Source organism: Ascaphus truei, chromosome 8 (genome assembly GCF_040206685.1).
Source record: "Ascaphus truei isolate aAscTru1 chromosome 8, aAscTru1.hap1, whole genome shotgun sequence".
Lineage (NCBI taxonomy): Eukaryota > Metazoa > Chordata > Amphibia > Anura > Ascaphidae > Ascaphus > Ascaphus truei.
In genome coordinates this window covers 2,605,346-2,628,344 of record NC_134490.1, presented here as the reverse complement: position 1 = coordinate 2,628,344, position 22,999 = coordinate 2,605,346, and the positions used below count along the sequence as shown (strand labels likewise).

Genomic DNA, 22,999 nt, shown 5'->3' with positions numbered 1-22,999 from the left:
ACGCAAACACGGCTATTCTCCCCAGCACGGAAGGACACGCAAACACGGCTATTCTCCCCAGCAAGGAAGGACACGCAAACACGGCTATTCTCCCCAGCACGGAAGGACCCGCAAACACGGCTATTCCCCCCAGCACGGAAGGACCCGCAAACACGGCTATTCTCCCCAGCAAGGAAGGACCCGCAAACACGGCTATTCCCCCCAGCAAGGAAGGACCCGCAAACACGGCTATTCTCCCCAGCAAGGAAGGACACGCAAACACGGCTATTCTCCCCAGCCAGGAAGGACACGCAAACACGGCTATTCTCCCCAACAAGGAAGGACACGCAAACACGGCTATTCTCCCCAGCAAGGAAGGACCCGCAAACACGGCTATTCTCCCCAGCAAGGAAGGACACGCAAACACGGCTATTCTCCCCAGCCAGGAAGGACACGCAAACACGGCTATTCTCCCCAGCAAGGAAGGACACGCAAACACGGCTATTCTCCCCAGCAAGGAAGGACACGCAAACACGGCTATTCTCCCCAGCAAGGAAGGACACGCAAACACGGCTATTCTCCCCAGCAAGGAAGGACCCGCAAACACGGCTATTCTCCCCAGCAAGGAAGGACCCGCAAACACGGCTATTCTCCCCAGCAAGGAAGGACCCGCAAACACGGCTATTCTCCCCAGCAAGGAAGGACACGCAAACACGGCTATTCTCCCCAGCCAGGAAGGACACGCAAACACGGCTATTCTCCCCAGCAAGGAAGGACACGCAAACACGGCTATTCTCCCCAGCCAGGAAGGACCCGCAAACACGGCTATTCTCCCCAACAAGGAAGGACCCGCAAACACGGCTATTCTCCCCAGCAAGGAAGGACCCGCAAACACGGCTATTCTCCCCAGCAAGGAAGGACACGCAAACACGGCTATTCTCCCCAGCCAGGAAGGACACGCAAACACGGCTATTCTCCCCAACAAGGAAGGACACGCAAACACGGCTATTCTCCCCAGCAAGGAAGGACCCGCAAACACGGCTATTCTCCCCAGCAAGGAAGGACCCGCAAACACGGCTATTCTCCCCAGCCAGGAAGGACCCGCAAACACAGCTATTCTCCCCAGCAAGGAAGGACACGCAAACACGGCTATTCTCCCCAACAAGGAAGGACCCGCAAACACGGCTATTCTCCCCAACAAGGAAGGACACGCAAACACGGCTATTCTCCCCAGCAAGGAAGGACCCGCTAACACGGCTATTCTCCCCAGCCAGGAAGGACCCGCTAACACGGCTATTCTCCCCAACAAGGAAGGACACGCAAACACTGCTATTCTCCCCAACAAGGAAGGACCCGCAAACACGGCTATTCTCCCCAGCAAGGAAGGACACGCAAACACGGCTATTCTCCCCAGCAAGGAAGGACACGCAAACACGGCTATTCTCCCCAGCAAGGAAGGACACGCAAACACGGCTATTCTCCCCAGCCAGGAAGGACCCGCAAACACGGCTATTCTCCCCAGCAAGGAAGGACACGCAAACACGGCTATTCTCCCCAGCAAGGAAGGACCCGCAAACACGGCTATTCTCCCCAGCAAGGAAGGACACGCAAACACGGCTATTCTCCCCAGCCAGGAAGGACCCGCAAACACGGCTATTCTCCCCAGCACGGAAGGACACGCAAACACTGCTATTCTCCCCAACAAGGAAGGACACGCAAACACGGCTATTCTCCCCAACAAGGAAGGACCCGCAAACACGGCTATTCTCCCCAACAAGGAAGGACCCGCAAACACGGCTATTCTCCCCAGCAAGGAAGGACCCGCAAACACGGCTATTCTCCCCAGCAAGGAAGGACCCGCAAACACGGCTATTCTCCCCAGCAAGGAAGGACCCGCAAACACGGCTATTCTCCCCAGCAAGGAAGGACACGCAAACACGGCTATTCTCCCCAGCAAGGAAGGACACGCTAACACGGCTCCATTTCCATCGTTAATAATAAAGAAGTATGGGGAGAAAAAAAAAAAAAAAAGTCTCCCAACGCTGCCTGAAGAAAGTGTGCACCCCACCATAAGAAACAGAATTTCCTCCCCCCACAGGGTGGAACCCCGAAACATGGAGGATTGCTCGTGCGTCGGCCATTTTAAACGACCATTTTTATTCCTTTGTATTATTTTGCATTTCTTGATGGCTTTAGAATGTTTTTTTTGTTAGTTGATTTTTATATGCGATATCATGGTGTGCAGACGCCATGGAGCGCTCGGGTTTTAGGTAACCCCTCCCCCCCCATTCTTTACGATTCAAGTACTTTTTGGGACCTATTTGTTGGGTGATCACATCCACCCTCTCTAGGATTATTAATACTGGAAATAATAATAATAATAGTAATAATAATAATTATTAGTAGTAGTAGTAGTAACCCCCTACAGTGCACTCATTTGTTCTCTTGATAGCCCTATTCCATTAGCCAGATCCGCAGAGCACCATCCTGTTTCCCCAAATAGACAGGCCGCAGAGCATTGCTCCATTTCCCTCCAACTAGAGAGCAGATAACAGAGCAGTGAAGTATCTGCAGACAGTTTATTCTGCAGGGAGTGTGAGATAAACAGGCAGGGAGAGGGGTAATATGCAGGATTTCATCCCATGGCTCATCATCAGCGCACAGCAAGCAGCGTGACTAACCCACGGAGAGGGACCCCAAACTATTGATGGGAACCCCCAGAGAGGAGCCAGGAAACTGCAGGAATAATCCAGCAATCCACTTGGACATCAAACTTTGTTAACCCTTTGCTTGGTCCCCAATACTCTCCATCTCTAAATGGAATAAGTAAGGTCAGTAACAATGTGTCACAGGACTATGTCCCCTCTTCAGGGTGACAGGTGTGGGGGTTCACTGCCCGAGTCTCATACACAGTACTCACTTAATAAAAGCAGGAGGCATGTCTCGCTTCATCATCTGATCTTCAGTGGTCTGGACAGTCTCCTTCCCAACCTGAGATAAAGACAGTGAACGTGAGACTCGCCACTAACAATGTACAGGGCGATACAATGCGAGCAGTACAGGGCGATACAATGCGAGCAGTACAATGCGAGCAGTACAGGGCGATACAATGCGAGCAGTACAATGCGAGCAGTACAGGGCGATACAATGCGAGCAGTACAGGGCGATACAATGCGAGCAGTACAGGGCGATACAATGCGAGCAGTACAGGAAGAGATCACTACTTACAGTACACACCGACACTGCCATTAATATACCTCTACACATACAGATATACATTTACAGGGTGATGCGGTTACAGAGTATGTATACAAGACTCCCTGCTAGAAATGTATCAATCTAATCCAGGAATTCACATTTCTATGCAAAAAATATCTTGTTATTGCAATGTATTCCCCAGATGTCATTATTACAGTTTATAACCCACAAAATGTCCCATTATCTCTGGAATCTGTTTGCAGCCAATAGACCAGAACAAGTCTTTTATACATATGGTTTGTACATGGAGCATGAGAAATGAAGGCACTCAGCACTGTGCTATACTGCAGCATGTATAGGTCATGCTGCTTTGACCCCTTCAGCACCATTAGGGGAGCACAATGCGTTTCCGGCGCTTCTGGCCCTGATGGGAAGGAAGCAAAAATGTCATCTGTTGAATGTGTCATTCACAGCAGCCATGAGATGAACACAAAGACCCATTACCCAAACTTTCCATCTGGATCCATCACAAAGAACAGAGGGACAGCAAAACCCACGAACCCGCGGCCTCAAACTGGAAGTCACAGAAATGTAGAACTTGACGGCAGATAAAAAACCCTCTTGGCCCCCCAAACCTTCCATTTTCCTATACGTTCATGGGACCAGCTTCCACCATGGCCCCACCACGAAAGCAGTTATTTACAGTCACGCCATCCAATACCACCCCAACCTGCTCCGGGGAAGATACAAGAAACAATTATCCATCCTTTCTTTGCAAGTCCTCCACCCAACAAGAACGCTCCGTGACACAACCCGACCGAGAGATAGAAGAGCTGTAAGGATAGCCAGGGGCAACTTTCTCCAATAGAGACAAAAACAGACCAACTGTGATCCCCTGGTCATAACCTACATGAATCTATTACCCCTCTGAAAGGCGTCAAATACCTGCAACCAACGCTCACCGAGGATGAGGCTCCGATGTATTCACTGACCCACCTGCCATAGTTCATAACCATTCAGCCAGCCAAACCCTCTAACCTGGCTATAAGCAACAGGTTGCCATCCTTGGAAACATCTGCATTTGGTACTTCACCCGGCCACAAGAAGAAATATAAAACCTTCAAACACATTTCCAGAGCAACTACAATCTCCCCAGCACAACAAGGAATCAGAAGCCAGATGATCATTCACTTGCAAATCCAGCAATGTAATATTTATTATTCAATGTAAGAAATGCCCTAATATGAAGAATGTTGGGGGGGAACGAAACAAGGCCGCCACAAATAGGACGAACCACCACAGATCCACCATATCGGTTCCCGACACCAGAACAGCAATTGGTTGCCACTTTTCACGATCTGTACTTTCTAGGAAGGATTTATTGGCATTAGTTCTAGGTTCTGTAGGAGGTAACTGCCCCAATTCTCAGGACAGAGGGACATGGAACTGGAATACATCAGCGTTTTGGACTCCAGGGAAAAATGACGAATGGAGGACTCTGGATTAATGACTCACTAATCAAACCTCGAACACCTACAGCACATATTAAAGGGAAGGAGTGACAGCCCTAGTCACACCCCAGACTGATACCCAAGGGCGACAGCCGGCTCAGCATACTTATCCTCTCAACACCTCACCCACTGATGAACACACTACAGGACAATACCCCAGCTAGGAGTATGCTAATCTTCTGAACAGCTCACACATGGAGGACCCTGCTGTGATCAGCCTCATACACTTTATTTACAGTTTCCCCATCTTCAGTTTAGAGATCACATCTGATAGAGGCCTCAGCAGTCTCAAAGTCTTATGTGCAAGAGAACCTCGTACGATTGATGTGTTGGGCTATTAAAAACAAATCACATCCTACAAAATATTGTATGCTTGCAGACACCGTGAGTACCTGTCTCAGAGGCCTCACTAATCTAACTTTTTTGGTACCGGAGGCACAGGGAGATAAAGTGATTTGCCCAAACGCACAAGGAGCGGGCAGTGGGATTTGAACTGGGAAGGAAGCGGCATTACTGCAGCGGGTGAGTGTCGCCACTCAAACAGTTAAACCACAGAGTCCGTTACAAGGCAGAACCCCCCCTGGGGAACATGAGAAACATCCCAAACCCTGTGTAGCAATACTAGAAAAGAATTACAAGAATTCAACTTCTTTTTCTCTGTGAAGCCCAGTATCCTTCCTCCTCCCAGCAGGGACCGCAAGAAGCGCGGGGACACGTTAACCCATTAGCTGCCAGAGCGTGAAGGGGTTAAAAAAAAAAAAGGGGGGGGGAGATCCCGACAACCTGTACTATTTAATAGGGATGAGTAATATAAGGGACTTGCCCTCTAGCCAACAGTCCCTCCTATTGTCTCCCACTCAGGATTACAAGGGGTGCGGGGCCCTCTTCCCTGTATGTTCCCTTCTACCTGTTTATTGTAATAATACCAATACTATATACTGTACACAACATACACACACACTGTATACAGCTACATCAGGGGCGGGCAACGTCAGTCCTCAAGGGCCACCGACAGGTCAGGATATCCCTGCTTCAGCACAGGCGGCTCAGTCTTCGACAGGTCATGTTTTCAAGATATCCCTGCTTCAGCTCAGGTGGCTCAAAGTTTTATGTGCAAGAGAACCTTGTACGATTGATATGTTGGGCTATTAAAAACAATCACATCATACAAAATATTGTATGCTTTCAGACACCCCCCCGAGTCCCTGTCTCAAAGGCCTCACTAATCTAACTTTTTGGCATCTGTGCTGAAGCAAGGATAAACTTGAAGACATGACCTGTTGGTGGCCCTTGAGGACTGGCGTTGCCCACCCCCGAGCTCTGTAGTAATTTGCTCCTAGTATTACAGAAGGCCCTCTGTATAAGGTTGGTTTTACTGCGAGGTTGATGACCGGTTTCTGAGGAAGCCAATTACACCGATAAGCCGTTTAAAAATAAACAAACCGGGTTTGTGCCACAATGTGGCACTGCCCCTCTAATCCCGGGAACTACACAGAGCTATGCGGCGCACGTCCATAAATGGCTATTGGCAAGACAGACACAGATGTAACGGCCATGTTCTTCATCACCATCACACCCTGCAACGCCTAGCGCTGGAGCAGAGAGGGTCTCGTACCACGGGGGGGTCTCGTACCACGGGGGGCTGCCGCTCCGGGACCAAAGTGCCTTAAAGAAAACAGCAGTGTGTGCCCAACTTAAACGTAAAACCTGTATTTATTAAACAGCGTTTTGTACGGTTTTAAAGATGTGAGCAATGTGTGTGCTGTACACAAGGAACGGACAGGGAGATTTGCATTGGAAAGTTTCTTTATAAAAAAAAATAAAAAAATTATAAACACACACACACACACACACACACACACACACACACACACACACACACACACACACACACACACACACACACACACACACACACGTAGTGGGGGTTAGAAATAGCGCAGTGGTGGGTTAGAAATAGCGCAGTGGTGGGTTAGAAATAGCGCAGTGGTGCACCATACTCTCTAATACCATCAAGCGTCAACCGCTGACCCTGTTGTACTCGTCAGCTGGAGAGAGGATATTTTGCCCCGGTATTGGGAGTTTTTAATGCTATGCGCCCATCTCTCAGACAGAGGAAGAAGCAGGGAGCGGGTGGCAGAGATAGGACCGGCTGTCACTCAGTGCATCAGGATGTGCTAAATTAGAATGACCTTTTCACTGCAGTAACTCGGTGCCATCCCGCTGTCATCAGAAGCGCCATAATAAACCAGAGGGAACCGAGCCTGCTGGGGGTCACAGCAGCCTCCCAGTGACCCGTGGGCTGCAGACCCAACCCCACAGAGGGTCAGACCACCCAGCTACCCTCCAGTTTGACACAGAATGAATGCTCATGCACACGAGAAGTGCAAGGATGTGTCACCAACCGTTTTACTGCCAGAGTACCAGCGTCACATCGCTCACATCGCACGTCACCGTGTCGCAACGCGCGTCACCACACTGCACGTCACAGGGCTCTGCCACCCTGGCATTAGCCCTCACTTTCCTGTGCATCTAATGGCCACTGCTACAGGCAGGCAGGAGAGGACTAAACTATCAATATACTAATCATAGGGCGGGCAACTCCAGCACGCGAGGGCCACCAACAGGTCAGGCTTTCAGGATATACCTGCTTCAGCACAGGTGGCTCAATCAGTGGTCCAGTCAAAGACCAAGCCATCTGTTCTGAAGCAGGATATCCTCAAAACCTGACCTGTTGATGGCCCTTGAGGACTGGAGTTGGCAAACCCCTGGATTAACCCTTTAGACGGATTGGCCACTTGGGCTAGCTAAAGCCACGGTAGATAACACCGGTAAACGCAGATTTCTACGAGTTACCGACCGTATAACACGTTATTTAATGCTGCGTTAACACATTTCAGCCCTGCCGATGTGAACAGCGCAAACCCAATTGTGAACACAGCTGCAACTCGAAATCGCCACAAACCCCTTTATTTTCCCGCAAACATTTTTACAGCAACATCGAGCTTCAGCGCCTCCGGCCGCACCTAAACACAGGAGAAATACTTCTATGTCCCAATAAAAGCAACATGTGCAGGTCCATAAACACGAGGCCGGGTTATAATAAAATCCCTCAGCAATGGGGGGCACAAGGCCAAGTTACAGTTTGCCAAGTAGTGCCCATGTTTGGGGTCAGGTTAAAAAATAACCTAATTATTAAAAAAAAAATACACCTTGTGCAAACAATTAGATTGTAAGCTCTTCAGAGCAGGGACTCTTTTTCCTAAAACGTTACTTTTATGTCTGAAGCACTTCTTTCCATTGTGTGTTATTTCTATTATTTGTTATTGACATTATTGTCATGTGTATTACTGCTGTGACGCGCTATGTACATTAATGGCGCTATATAAATAAAGACACATACAATGTAACAATCTAAATGGCGTCCTTAAACTAAACTAACCACGCTTAAAGCAAAGATTATGGCTTCACTTGTTTCTCTGGAAATTAAAAATCACAAATTGTCTTTTTTTTCGGGGTCTCAGAGTGGGGGAGGGGAGGTCAATCAAGGGTTTAATTTACCCTCGTCCCACCCCGTCCCTATCAGGGAGCCAGTTACAAGGGTGTACTTGTGCAAACTCTTGTTGGGGACACAGTGATGTCAGGCAGAAGGGAGCAGCCAGGCTGTATCACCCTCTCCCAAGTCTCAGCTCAGCCATTACAAACACGTAAAAACCCAGGTTTAACCCCTAAACAGGTCACTGACATTAGTACACGTTGGTCCGTGGATGGACGGACCATATAAGGGACGATGGGAAGCGCAGGGTGTTTCCTGAAGACGAGAGAGGGGCACATCGCCAAGTCCGGCACAGCTGCATTTACCAGTCTCTCCCTGGCACTTCTCCAATACACAACCAGCGGTGGCCAACCCAAGTCCTCAAGGGCCATCAACAGGTCAGGTTTTCAGGATATCCCTGCCTCAGCACTGGTGGCTCAATCAGTCTCTGCTTCAGCCCATGTGGTGCAGTCTTCCACTGAGCCACCTGTGCTGAAGCGGGGATATCCTGAAAACCTGACCTGTTGGTAGCCTTTGAGGACAGGTGTTGGCCACCCCTGCTCCATACACACTACACACTACACCAAGAATACCCTTTAACATCTGGCCAGCTGCCCCTCTCCCCATCTTTAAGTTTCCACTAAAATATAATCCACGTGATTAAAAAATAAAAATAAAAATCAGTGACCTACAACTTCACCCCTCTAAAATAGTTCCTTATTCTGCCTGCTGTGTTTGGGGGACCCCCAACGTAATGACTTTCACGGCTTATTGTCTCTATATATTGCTCTTAGCACTTAGATTGTCAGTTCTGCAGGAGAGAGCATTCCCTTCACCCTTTCAGTTTGCTGGAATTGGTGCATCTCCTGCTCTATTTGCTGTACCGGTCGCCTTCTCCTGTTTGATTCCCTTTTGTGGGGGGTACCTAACAGGCTCTGAGGTGACGCCCCCCCCCCCCAGCAGAATAAGGGGTTAATCTCGGACACTATCCTACATCAAGGGGTTAATCTCCCCCATAACACTGAAATTAAACAGGTTCATGACATGGATCTCCAGCATTGGGGTCCCCGCTTTCATAAAACCAGGAGGGTCTCTGCAGGGGGGGGGGGGGGGGGCTCTGATCTTCATGTTTGTAGCGGCGAGGACAGGGTTAAAATATAAGCGAGGTGACACCTGTCCAGCAGCTGCCCTGTCTCCAGATAGTCTGGGGCGGCCTCTGAGGACACTTTTAGAAGGTGACAGGAGCCAGAATGCAAGGGGACCCCTTCCTGGTTTTAAAGCAGCGTCCTGCATCATATGGTTACATTAAGGTATGGAGGAGGAGGGGAGGGGGCGAGGGGGGGGGGGGCGAGGAGGGCCCCCCCACTGAGCAGAGAAGAGCTGCTATGGTTAACCCCTTCAGTGACAAAAGAACTCGCAATGCTGTACCAAGCAGTGAAGGGGTTACATGTTGGCACTGCTGGCAGCGGTGAGAGGGAACAGGGTGGCAAACAGGAGCTGTACTGTTATTACTGGGTACAGTCTCTATCTGCAGATTATACACCTGCTGAGATCAGGGAGTCTGGGGACCCGTGTGGGGTGGGCCACGCAAACTCAGGTCATTGTTATTATTGTCACTTCACACACAAGATTAAAAAAGGGCGAGAGGAGGCAGCAGAAAAAACTGCATCAAATGTGAATGAACCATAGAGTGTCAGAGGGACCAGCAATGCACCCCCTCCCACCCGACCCCCCCCCCAACACACACCCTCCCACACCTCCCAACACACCCCCTCCCACCTAGCCCACCCCCTCCCACACCTCCCACCGCACCCCCTCCCACCCGACCCCCCCCAACACACACCCTCCCACACCTCCCAACGCACCCCCTCCCACCCGACCCCCCCCAACACACACCCTCCCACACCTCCCAACGCACCCCCTCCCACCCGACCCCCCGCAACACACACCCCCAACACACACCCTCCCACACCTCCCAACGCACCCCCTCCCACCTAACACACCTCCTCCCACACCTCCCAACGCACCCCCTCCAACCTAACACACCCCGTCCCACACCTCCCAATGCACCCCCTCCCACACCTCCCAACGCACCCCCTCCAACCTAACACACCCCCTCCCACACCTCCCAACGCACCCCCTCCAACCTAACACACTCCCTCCCACCCGACCCCCCCCAACGCACCCCCTCCCACCTAACACACCTCCTCCCACACCTCCCAACGCACCCCCTCCCACCTAACACACCCCCTCCCACACCTCCCAACGCACCCCCTCCCACACCTCCCAACGCACCCCCACTCACACCTCCCAACAAACCCACTCCCACCTAACACCCCCTCCTACACCTCCCAATGCACCCCCTCCCACCTAACACACCCCCTCCCACCTAACACACCCCCTCCCACCTAACACACCCCCTCCCACACCTCCCAACGCAACCCCACTCACACCTCCCAACAAACCCCCTCCCACCTAACACCCCCTCCTACACCTCCCAATGCACCCCCTCCCACCCGACACCCCCCAACAACTCCCAACAAACCCCCTCCCACCTAACACCCCCTCCTACACCTCCCAACGCACTCCCACCCACACCTCCCAACGCACTCCCTCCCACACCTCCCAACGCACTCCCACCCACCTAACACCCCCTCCCAACGCACCCCCTCCCACACCTCCCAAAGCACTCCCACCCACCTAAAAAACCCTCCCAACGCACCCCCTCCCCAACGCACCCCCTCCCACACCTCCCAACGCACCCCCTCCCACCTAACACACACCTCCCAATACATACCCTCAGATCCAGCCCCCGCATCTAACCGCCCATCGCACCACCTCGCCATCGCACCACCTCGCCATCGCACCACCTCCCATCGCACCACCTCTCACCTAACCCCAAACGAATATAACACCAAACTCTAACAAAATGTGCTAAGTCGCCATGTTTTCACGGCACAGTGCCATTACTTTCTGTATGGCCCTCTGATCCCAGCTATGTAGAGCCTTGTGGTTTACATCAAGAGGGGGGACCATCCCAAAAATATTCCTCTGTGCACAGAGTATTCCCAGACCCTTCGCTGAGCTGCCAGTGACATTGCAGGACTCGGGAGGGACCTTTCAAAAAAGGTGTCAACGTAGTTTTAATAATAACTTTATTTCATATAGCGCTTTTCTCCCAATAGGACTCAAAGTGCGTCACAGTACAGCGCGCGGTACCCAGCATTGTACATGGACTTTTTGCAGGCACGAGTCCCTGCCCCGCAGAGCTTACAATCTAGGATTTTGGTGCCTGAGGCACAGGGAGATACAGTGACTTGTCCAAAGTCACACGGCTATCACACCAGGAATTGAGCCAGGCTCCCTGGCGACTGGAGTTTTAGTCTACGAAACATCAGTCAGAATATTTCACTCTAATAAAATATTCATCGAGTGGAATTACCGTTTCTAAATGTTTACAGCGTATATAAAAAAGAACTAGAGAGATCATTTACAACAAATTCCTTATTATTCAAAGTAAATGTGATTATAGCCTTGAAATTGGCAACAAAAAAGCAGCGATACCCTGTACCCCTGACCCCCCCAGCGACAGCACCGTTAGTAAATAACAGATCCCCGGAAGGACATGTGTATTTTATGTCACAAACACCAGGCAAATACAGTCCCTGACCTTTTGACACGGTCCTGTCATTTGATGGCATTTTAATAATCCAACATTTCCTCTCCTCTTCCTACTAAAAGCCCAGGAGAGCAGACATCTCCCCTCACCCTGCCCCAGAGAGCAGACATCTCCCCTCACCCTGTCCTCCCGGGCCCCCTGACACGTGGAATGCAGGAATGTAGATGGTGATATATATATAGGGGATATACAGGGCAGCTGTTGGGCTGCTCACTCTGAAATGTGTCAGGGAAGGGGAGGAAATAACGTCTTCCTATCTGCACCTGAGCACCCACATGAAAGAACACAGGAGCTACAGAGTGACAGCCCAAACTGGCCCGCCTGTGCCCAAACTGGGGGTTACCAGCCCCAAGGCTGGGAAGAGTCAGTGCTCTTAATGGGATTTTCTCCAGTGATAAATCTGGCGCAATGACATCACAGCGGAATGTACATAGTACCGGGTGACCTCATGTAACCCACAAAAACGCACGGTATATATGGCAAGATTATTTTATTTATTAAAAAACTACACGGAGCAGAACTCATGGTCTGTGTTCTCACAAGCGTGTAAAGCGTCTCATCGTTAGTGTCACGTTTAACAAATATGGAAATAGCCAAACTAGAGAGGTCTGTATGCAAGTTTCCCCAATAATGTATGGGATGCCCCCTGGGACCCCCATAATGCACGGGATGCCCCCCGGGACCCCCCATAATGCACGGGATGCCCCCCGGGACCCCCCATAATGCACGGGATGCCCCTCGGGACCCCCCATAATGCACGGGATGCCCCCCGGGACCCCCCATAATGCACGGGATGCCCTCCGGGACCCCCCATAATGCACGGGATGCCCTCCGGGACCCCCCATAATGCACGGGATGCCCTCCGGGACCCCTATAATGCACGGGATGCCCTCCGGGACCCCCATAATGCACGGGATGCCCCCCAGGACGAGGTCTGAGCAGCCCAGCAAGGGACACGGACTACAAGATCCAAACAAGAAACAAGGAGAGTCACAGGAAGTGTGTGGCAGCTTGAGATGGAATGTACCCTCTGCACCAAGACCCGGATACAAGACACACGGTGACTGACAGAGCCATGGGGACCTGACACTGTGTGATGGGTGGACACCACATCTCTGTCCACATGTGTGTTTATTAACATGAAGCAAAGTGCGTGTGTGTGTTTATATACAAGAACAACAAAGGGATAGGCACACCATTAATATGCAAGCCTTTATCCAGAGGGAGCCGAAATGTTGGGCCAAAAAATACATGTTTTGCATATTTTTGGTGTGCCTAGCTGTGTTATGCTTGTACAGTACCTTACAGGTACTCGAATATCAGCGCCCTCTCCTGTGGTACGGTCTGTACTATTTAACTGTGTGCCCCAATCCCGTATGTGTGTATATGTGTGTGAGAGAGATACACACACACACACAAAGAATATCACTTGTGAGCACATTCACATGTCTTAGACAGGTCTGTACCCTGCCTTTCACCATTATCACCAAGCACAGTGCTCCCACTGCAGCAAGGGATTCTGGGAAATTACATGCAAATGAGCACACAATGTGTCACCTTCTGCCTGGAATATCCATGTGGGATGGGAAGGGAAAGGGGGTGGTGTGGATGGGATGGGATGGGAAAGGGGGTGGTGTGGATGGGATTCATTTATTTATAAAAATGTGTTACCAGGCAGTAATACACAGAGTTACCGCTCGTTCTCACACATGTCCTGGGCACAGAGTTATAACTTGTGTTACAGGCAGTAATACAGTGAGAGTTACCTCTCGTTCTCACGCATGTCCTGGGCACAGAGTTATAACGTGTTACAGGCAGTAATACAGTGAGAGTTACCTTTCGCTCTCACGCATGTCCTGGGCACAGAGTTATAACGTGTTACAGGCAGTAATACACTGAGAGTTACCGCTCGTTCTTATGCATGTCCTGGGCACAGAGATATAATGTGTGTTACAGGCAGTAATACAGTGAGAGTTACCTCCCGTTCTCACACATGTCCTGGGCACAGAGTTATAAGATGTGTTACAGGCAGTAATACACTGAGAGTTACCGCTCGTTCTCACGCATGTCCTGGGCACAGAGATATAACGTGTGTTACAGGCAGTAATACAGTGAGAGTTACCGCTCGTTCTCACGCATGTCCTGGGCACAGAGATATAACGTGTTACCAGGCAGTAATACACAGAGTTACCTCTCGTTATCAAGTACAGTATGTCCTGGGCATAGAGTTATGATGACAAATAATACATGGTTACAAATACAGTTACATAAGTGTACAGGGTTATACATTATACACAAGACATTGCATGCACAGCAAGAGAGAATACATGTTATAGGCGTATGTAACAGTTACAGACCAGATTAAAATGTGAGACAGCTTTAGTTTTGAAATAACTCAGACTGGTGGTGGCAGTGAGAGTTTCCAGTAGACTGTTCCAGTTTTGGGTGCACGGTAAGAGAAGGAGGAGCGGCCGGATACTTTGTTGAACCTTGGGACCAAGAACCGTCTTTTGGAGTCAGATCTCAGATGAGAAGTGCTGCGTGTGGTAGGGGTGAGGAGCTTGTTCAGATAGGTGGGTAGCTTGCCCAAACTATTTGAAGGCAAGACAGGAAAGGTGAACTTTGCGCCTAGACAAGTGATGACCAATCTAGTTCTTTGAGCATTTCGCAGTGATGTGTGTTGAAGTTGCATTGGAGAACAAAACAGCATAGTGAAATGTAGAGGGTGTCAAGTTTGCTAAGGTGGGTTTGAGGTGCCGACCCGTATACTATGTCTCCATAGTCGATAATTGGCATTAGCATCTGCTGTGCGATACGCTTTCTGACCAACAGGCTTAGGCCAGGGTCCAAAAGACAGCGCTGACCCGCGCCACTTACCGCCATCATCCCTACTGAGTGCGGCTTTAGATGGCACTTCCGCAGGCGTGTGGAATTGCAGCCGACAGTATAATTTCATTTTTCCTGCTGAGGGAAGTGGAGGGCCGTTCAGGTGACCGCCAAAAGCCAATGGCAGTCCGTGACGTCAGCGCCGTGACGCGCTAGCCCCGCCTCCCGCCCCGCCTGCCACAAGCGCACTCATGCAAGGATACAAAAAAATCTCCTGCTTGAGCAGGAGAGCATGAGCGTCAGCACTGTTATGTTAACATGTCCGAGGCCTAAGGGAGGATTTGTTCCTGTAAAGTACCCCTAGTTTGGCATAGGTTTTGGATGTCAGGGTATCAATGTGCATCCCGAATGTTAAGTGGGAGTCAAAGCATATGCCCAGGTATTTAAAAAACTAGTAACAGGAGTTAGGGTGGTGTTAGTGTTGGTTCTAATCTGGAGCTCAGTCGCTGTAAGCTTAAAAATTTTAGTCTTGGTCCCAAATACCATTGTTACAGTCTTGTCAGTGTTTAAAAACAGTTTGTTGTGGGAAATCCAGTTTTCGAGTCTCAAAAAGTCAGACTGAAGTACGTGTTGAAGGTCAGAGAGGCTATGGCTGTGCGCATATAGGATTGTGTCATCTGCATACATGTGTATTGAGGCTTCCTTACAAGCTGTGGGAAAATCATTGATGAACACTGAGAAGAGTAGGGGGCCCAGAACAGAGCCTTGCGGGACACCACAGGTGATATCCAGGGGGTTGGAGTTAGAGCCTGAGATGGACACATGTTGGGATCTTCCTGATAGGTAGGAATGAAACCAGTTTAAAGCATGTTTCCCTATTCCAGAGCTCTGGAGTTTGTTAAGCAGGATAACATGATCAACAGTATCAAAAGCCTTTGCAAAATCTAGGAATATTGCACCAGTGAGTTGACCCCGTTCCATTCCACACTGGATTTCATTGTAAACTTTTAGCAGGGTAGTTACGGTGGAGTGTTTGGGGTGAAAGCCAGATTGGAATTGGCTAGGGAAATTTGTCTTGGTATAGTAATCGCTTAATTGGGAGTGAACACATTTTTCCATGACTTTGGTTAGTTTTGGGGGGGGGGTGGGATGGGGGTGTGGATGTGGGGGGGCAGATGGATGGGATGGGGGGGGCGGATGAATGGGGGGGTGTGGATGGATATATGGGATGGGTGGGGGGTTGTGGATGTATGGGATTGGGTGGATGTATGGGATGGGGTGGATGTATGGGATGGGGTGGATGTATGGGATGGGGTGGATGTATGGGATGGTGTGGGGAGTGTGGATAGGTATGGGAGGGGAGGGGGTGTGTGGATATGTATGGGAGGGGAGGTGTGGATGTGTATAGGGGGTAATATATGCACGCAGGCAACATGTTATACTCCACATGGAAATAAATATGCAGCCGCATAAACCAATACCGAGTATGACTCGCGCAGTACACGCTGCTCCATGTGTTAGAATCACTTTACAATGGATATAGTGATATAATCTGGGTACAATGGTCACCCTAATCGGGTGATCTCATAAAGTCCGGGTACTCACCCGCACCAGGTTGCTGACCGCTGCTTGCACTGCGGCCACGGGCGAGGTAAGCTCCGGGATGGCCTTCCCGTCCACCTCGCCCTCTTCGTGCATGATGACCAAGTGCGAGATCTGCTGGGCCACCGGCTCCAGGATACTCTCTATGGTCTTGGTGTGGAATACAGGCATGGTGCCGGCCGGAGTACACCCCACTCACCCAAGAAAAGGAACCTCACCCACTGACACTGCACCCTACAGACTGGGGTCACCCACCCACTGACACTGCACCCTACAGACTGGGGTCACCCACCCACTGACACTGCACCCTACAGACTGGGGTCACCCACCCACTGACACTGCACCCTACAGACTGGGGTCACCCACCCACTGACACTGCACCCTACAGACTGGGGTCACCCACCCACTGACACTGCACCCTACAGACTGGGGTCTCACACCCACTGACACTGCACCCTACAGACTGGGGTCACCCACCCACTGACACTGCACCCTACAGACTGGGGTCACCCACCCACTGACACTGCACCCTACAGACTGGGGTCACCCACCCACAGCCCTGCTCTCTCTGTAGGATGCTCTCTTTTTAGGGTGCCTCCTCTCTCGGGTGTCTTGCCCCCCTGCACGTGTCACTCCTCTCTCGGCCGGGTGTGCTCACCCTCTCCGGACACTTCCACCCAACACACCCCAACTCCAGTCTCTCCCTGGCCGCTTGGTGATGTCACCACCCCACGCCCACAGCCGGCCAAGACAACCAACCCACGAGGTCCCGCCCCCTTCTGTCCCGCTCGCAGCGCTGCCATTGGTCGCTGGCGGTGTCGCTCACACAGGCTGCCTTGATCCCGGCCAGGTGACGTCACGCGCTGTGATCTCCTTATAAGGAGAAGCCTGGGAGAGCGGGAGGGGATTCCTGGGGTTCTGACGTCACTGCTGGAGGAGAGAGGGAAGGAATGCAAGGAGCTGTGACGTGTACAGAGACAAGTGTGACACCAGGGATATAGTGTGACAGACACAGGGGGAGCAGGGATACAGTGTGACACAGACACAGGGGAGCAGGGATACAGTGTGACAGACACAGGGGAGCAGGGATACAGTGTGACAGACACAAGTGTGAAACCAGGGATACAGTGTGACACGGGGAGGAAGGATACAGTGTGACAGACACAGGGGAGCAGGGATACAGTGTGACAGACACGGGGGAGCAGGGATACAGTGTGACACAGGCACAGGAGGAGCAGGGATATAGTGTGACAGACACAGGGGAGCAGGGATACAGTGTGACAGACACTAGTGTGAAACCAGGGATACAGTGTGACACGGGGAGGAAGGATACAGTGTGACAGACACGGGGGAGCAGGGATACAGTGTGACACAGGCACAGGGGGAGCAGGGATACAGTGTGACACAGGCACAGGGGGAGCTGGGATACAGTGTGACACAGGCACAGGGGGAGCTGGGATACAGTGTGACACAGACACAGGGGGAGCAGGGATACAGTGTGACACAGGCGCAGGGGGAGCAGGGATACAGTGTGACACAGACACAGGGGGAGCTGGGATAGTGTGACACAGGCACAGGAGGAGCAGGGATACAGTGTGACACAGACACAGGGGGAGCAGGGATACAGTGTGACACAGACACAGGGGGAGCTGGGATACAGTGTGACACAGACACAGGGGGAGCAGGGATACAGTGTGACACAGGCACAGGGGAGCTGGGATACAGTGTGACACAGACACAGGGGGAGCTGGGATACAGTGTGACACAGACACAGGGGAGCAGGGATACAGTGTGACAGACACAGGGGGAGCAGGGATACAGTGTGACACAGACACAGGGGGAGCAGGGATACAGTGTGACACAGACACAGGGGGAGCAGGGATACAGTGTGACACAGACACAGGGGGAGCTGGGATACAGTGTGACACAGACACAGGGGGAGCTGGGATACAGTGTGACAGACACAGGGGAGCAGGGATACAGTGTGACAGACACAGGAGGAGCAGGGATACAGTGTGACACAGGCACAGGAGGAGCAGGGATACAGTGTGACACAGGCACAGGAGGAGCAGGGATACAGTGTGACACAGACACAGGGGTAGCAGGGATACAGTGTGACACAGACACAGGGGGAGCTGGGATACAGTGTGACACAGGCACAGGGGAGCAGGGATACAGTGTGACACAGACACAGGGGAGCAGGGATACAGTGTGACACAGACACAGGGGAGCAGGGATACAGTGTGACACAGACACAGGGGAGCAGGGATACAGTGTGACACAGACACAGGGGGAGCTGGGATACAGTGTGACACAGGCACAGGGGGAGCAGGGATACAGTGTGACACTGGCACAGGAGGAGCAGGGATACAGTGTGACAGACACAGGGGAGCAGGGATACAGTGTGACACAGGCACGGGTGGACCCGGTATACTGTGACAAGTTGCCCAAACTAACAATTCCACTTTATTTGGATTTATTTTAGAAATTATTTCACCATTAAAAAAAAAAAATTACACATCAATATTGCTTAAGCCTTTATTTTCCAGAGGGAGCTGCACATTTGTAAAGTACAATCCAGAGGTATTTTTTGCACGTAATTTCCTAGAATCCCTGGCTGCAGTAGACGCATTGTATGCTAAGAGATAATGGGGGATAGCAGGGCTGCAGACCGGTCAGAGATGTGAATGTGCGCACACGAGGGGGGGTTCAGGTGTTTTTTTAAACCGCTTTGACCACTGCTGCTCTGAGTGATAAGATTTTGTTGCCACTATTTATGAATATATTTACTTTTGGTACATTGCCTCTTTAAAAATAACTTTTCCTGGAGATGATGTACAAATTGTGCTGTCACTCCCACCCTGATTCTCTCAGCTTCTTCTTATGCGTCGGTCTGTGGTGATGTTCTTAGCTCCCGAGTTAAAGGTTTGTACATTGTGTGGTTTATAACCACTTCCCCCTGTAACTGCTCTACTCACGCAGAGCAAATATCAGCAATTGACCTGATTTTTCTAGGACACTAGAAAAATCACACTTTATTTTCTCTACGTAGCATTAATTGTCAACTTTTTGGCCTTCTGATTGCGCACGTCCCTGGAAAATTCTGCAGGCGGATTTAAAAAAAAAATGTTTATTATTATTATGGTTACTTTTTTATTTCGTATTTTTATATCTGGGTATCATAACAAAGACAGCACATCAAATTAACATTTCCACGGTAAAAATAAATGACAGAAATTGAAATAATAATAATGGGGAGAGGAAAGAGGGGAGGGGGGGGGTGGAGATTCATAGACATATTAAACAAATACAGAATATCTCTTGCAAAAACATATACGTGACTCAGACCGGCCTGCAACTCCGGTCCTCATTACTATCTCCCAGCACACATATTTATTATTATTAAACCATTCTAATACATGTATTAATATTGTTATTATTATTATTAGGATACAGTCTCCTGTTTTAGAAATAATTGGCTTTCACAGTAAAGTTTCCGGAAGCTGTTAAGTGTTCCTCACTTTTACTCGGAAAAGGCTGCAGGTCTAGCGCACACCGCTTCTGTTAGATTTCGGCTCGGAATAAATGTATAATTGTGTATCTCCACTCAATCCGTCCCAATATACCATCTGTCACGAACAGCGCACGTGAGCGCGTGACATACAGGTGTATATGCAACCAGGGTTAATGCACACAGCTGTCTCGCTGCCCCACTTTTCTCCTCCTGCGCAAGGTACGTCAGATTAGTACAAATGTACCCGCACTCTGTTACAATATATATATTTAATCCGCCGTCAACAAATTCATTATTGCGTGTGCGTACAGAGCCTCTGGTCTCTTGTTTATTAAGAAAACGATGTACTTAACAGAAAAAAAAGGTGTCTGGGAATGTAAGTTACTCTCTACAAAGCGTGCAACAGTTCAATCAGAGCCCAAAGTATCACTTATTAAAGGTTAGCTTTAACACACAAAAAGTGCACTGCTTAGGTTACAGGAAAAGGTTATTACAGGAACATACAGTTATAATAACTGCACACATTGTCATCTAATAAAAAAGGTAAACAAAGAATCCTACACGCTATCACTAAACATGTGTATGGCTTCTTCCTCACACAGGTCGGGAGTGGAGAGGTGTGGGACTTCACGTATCGTGTTGACGCTGGTTACTCCGTTGGTTGAAATCTACCTCATAATTAAAAAGTAGAGTTTTATATTCTAAATTACCTTAATTGAGAACAACATAAGCCCACCTTTCTGTGTTTTCAACCCACCCTTTTCATCCATCACTAATGACAGTTCTACGACTAACCGCGGCAGTCCAAGCTGCCGTTAAAAAAAAATATTTATATTTCTGCCCCCTTTAATATATGTATCAATACAATCCACATAATGATAAGTAATTAGCTAAGTTGCCGATCGATCTGTTCTCCTGTGATCGATCGACGAAGTTTTGGCTCGGGGGTTCACTAAATGGCTGTCAGTGCAGCAGCAGCAGCAGCGGACCAAAGATGCAAAGTTCTGTGGGGAAGATCATGTGACCAGGCAGTCACTAGACACAATTGGTGCACTGCTAGAGAGGGTGGGGCACCAAAAAGGGGTGTGCCAGAGCCTGTTTCAGAAGAGGAAGGGGTGTGACTTTGTAAATGGTATAGAAACAAAAAATGCCTGTTACACTATAATACATTAAAAATGTAATTCAGAGTTGTTGTTTTTAAAATACTAGAAGTATTTTCTCATGGTACAGTACTGATTTATTAAAAACAAACATATGTAGGATATTGCTTGATAAATCCTGTTGTTTTTGTATAATTTGATTTGTGTAATCACAGCGGTTACAAATCTATTTGTTATTCTTGTGAATAGCTGTGAGACCCAGGATTTAGCCATGCCCCCTGGTATTTGCAAATCCCCTTCGGGAATCTCTTTCCAGGTACATTTAAAAGGGCCCTGTTTATTCTAGTGTCAGGGAAGCCATATTTCAATCACCCCAATACTTTCAAAACCAGATTTTCTTTATCTTTAGATCGGCACATAAAACTAGGCATGGACAGCGGTTCCTCCTGCCATGAAAAAAAGTCCTGTATTTTTAAACCAATTTGTAACCAATGTTAACCTCTCGTGTGTCAGATTGATTAAAATACTTAATCATTTCTGCCAGCTGAGAATAGGTTAACAAAACACAGAAAACCCCAGCAAGCTCTTTTTGGGAACCCCTGAGCCCCCACAAAATATATATGTATATAAGTGTCAAAAAGGAGAGCTATTGAATGTGGCATATGTATACAATATGTATACAACAGACGACAGAGAAGCCCAATGCTACATATGGATATAGACCCACTGTGGTCTTTCTCCCTCCTAATAGAGGTAAATTAGATTTTTAATCCTAATAGAGGTATATTTTTTTAATCCTAATAGAGGTATATTAGTATTTTATCTGGTAGTGTTAGGCCTTGCGAACAGGTGTCTGCCTTGACGTGGCTCGCAAGCTTACAACGCTTTGGCCAAAGGGTTAAACTAAATGAACCTTTTTCAAGAGAAATATATAAGTATTTTACTGTGTATTTATGTCATGTTGGGTGTAGCATTGGGCTTCTCTAATTTCTGCCATATTCATTACAGTCATTATATCTCTGTGCCCAAGATATACTTGAAAACGAGAAGTAACTCTCAATGTATTATTTCCTGGTAATTTTTTTAAAATTAAATAACTAAAAATAAATAGCATGTCGGTGACACAGACAGATGTGACCAGTGTCTCACCAAGTTTCTCTCCTCCAATTGTGGGACAGTGATCCAAATAGGGGATATACGGCTAACTGTCGGTGCCACCCTACGGTAGGATACACAAACAGGTGGGAGTATGGCTCATTAAATTACAGACCTATTTAGGACCGTTAACCGAGGACAGTGACCGGTTTAATCGGTTAAATGGCGCTTTTGACATCCCACAAAATCAGTAAAGTATAGAGTTATTTTCAAATATTTCTTTAAAAACACTGCACTTTTCACGCTACACAAATGCTTTCAATGGTTTTTACATCGTTATCTTTTGTCAGCCATTCAGTGTTTCTGGCAAGAAGAGATACGTATTTCATTTTTACAATACAGACATACCCCGCATTAACGTACGCAATGGGACCGGAGCATGTATGTAACACAGGCATACCCCGCATTAACGTACGCAATGGGACCGGAGCATGTATGTAAAGCGAGAATGTACTTAAAGTGAAGCACTACCTTTTTCCCACTTATAGATGCATGTACTGTACTGCAATCATCATATACGTGCACAACTGATGTAAATAACGCATTTGTAACAAGCTCTATAGTCTCCCCGCTTGCGCACAGCTTCGGTACAGGTAGGGAGCCGGTATTGCTGTTCAGGGCGTGCTGATAGGCGCATGCGTGAGCTGCCGTTTGCCTATTGGGCGAGATGTACTTACTCGCGAGTGTACTTAAAGTGAGTGTCCTTAAACCGGGGTATGCCTGTATATACATAAATAAGTCGGTTATTTTAAGGCCAATTCAATCTTTTAAGGAAGCCAAAAAGGAGTATTAACTTTTTTTTAATGACCCGCTACATTGAACTGTCCTCATGGTGATGAATTGTCCCCTCGGTGACTCATTCCCACAGAGCCAGCCACAGAAACAACCTTTTATCAGCAA

General features: G+C 49.1%; 1 protein-coding gene across 2 annotated transcripts in view; it reads right to left on the bottom strand.

Annotated features, from left to right (window-relative positions):
* VCL (vinculin) overlaps positions 1–17,048 on the bottom strand; it is a 53,410-nt gene extending 36,362 nt beyond the window's left edge. The window contains exons 1-2 of one of the 2 annotated variants that reach the window (XM_075610315.1): positions 16,334–17,048; positions 2,900–2,970 (exon numbers count right to left, since the gene is read on the bottom strand). In XM_075610315.1, the coding sequence (XP_075466430.1) occupies positions 2,900–2,970; positions 16,334–16,501 (239 nt within the window). In that variant the 5' untranslated portion in view covers positions 16,502–17,048. The remainder of the gene's footprint in view (positions 1–2,899; positions 2,971–16,333) is intronic. The other variant, XM_075610316.1, reaches the window with a different exon arrangement.
* Positions 17,049–22,999: the final 5,951 nt, after the last annotated feature.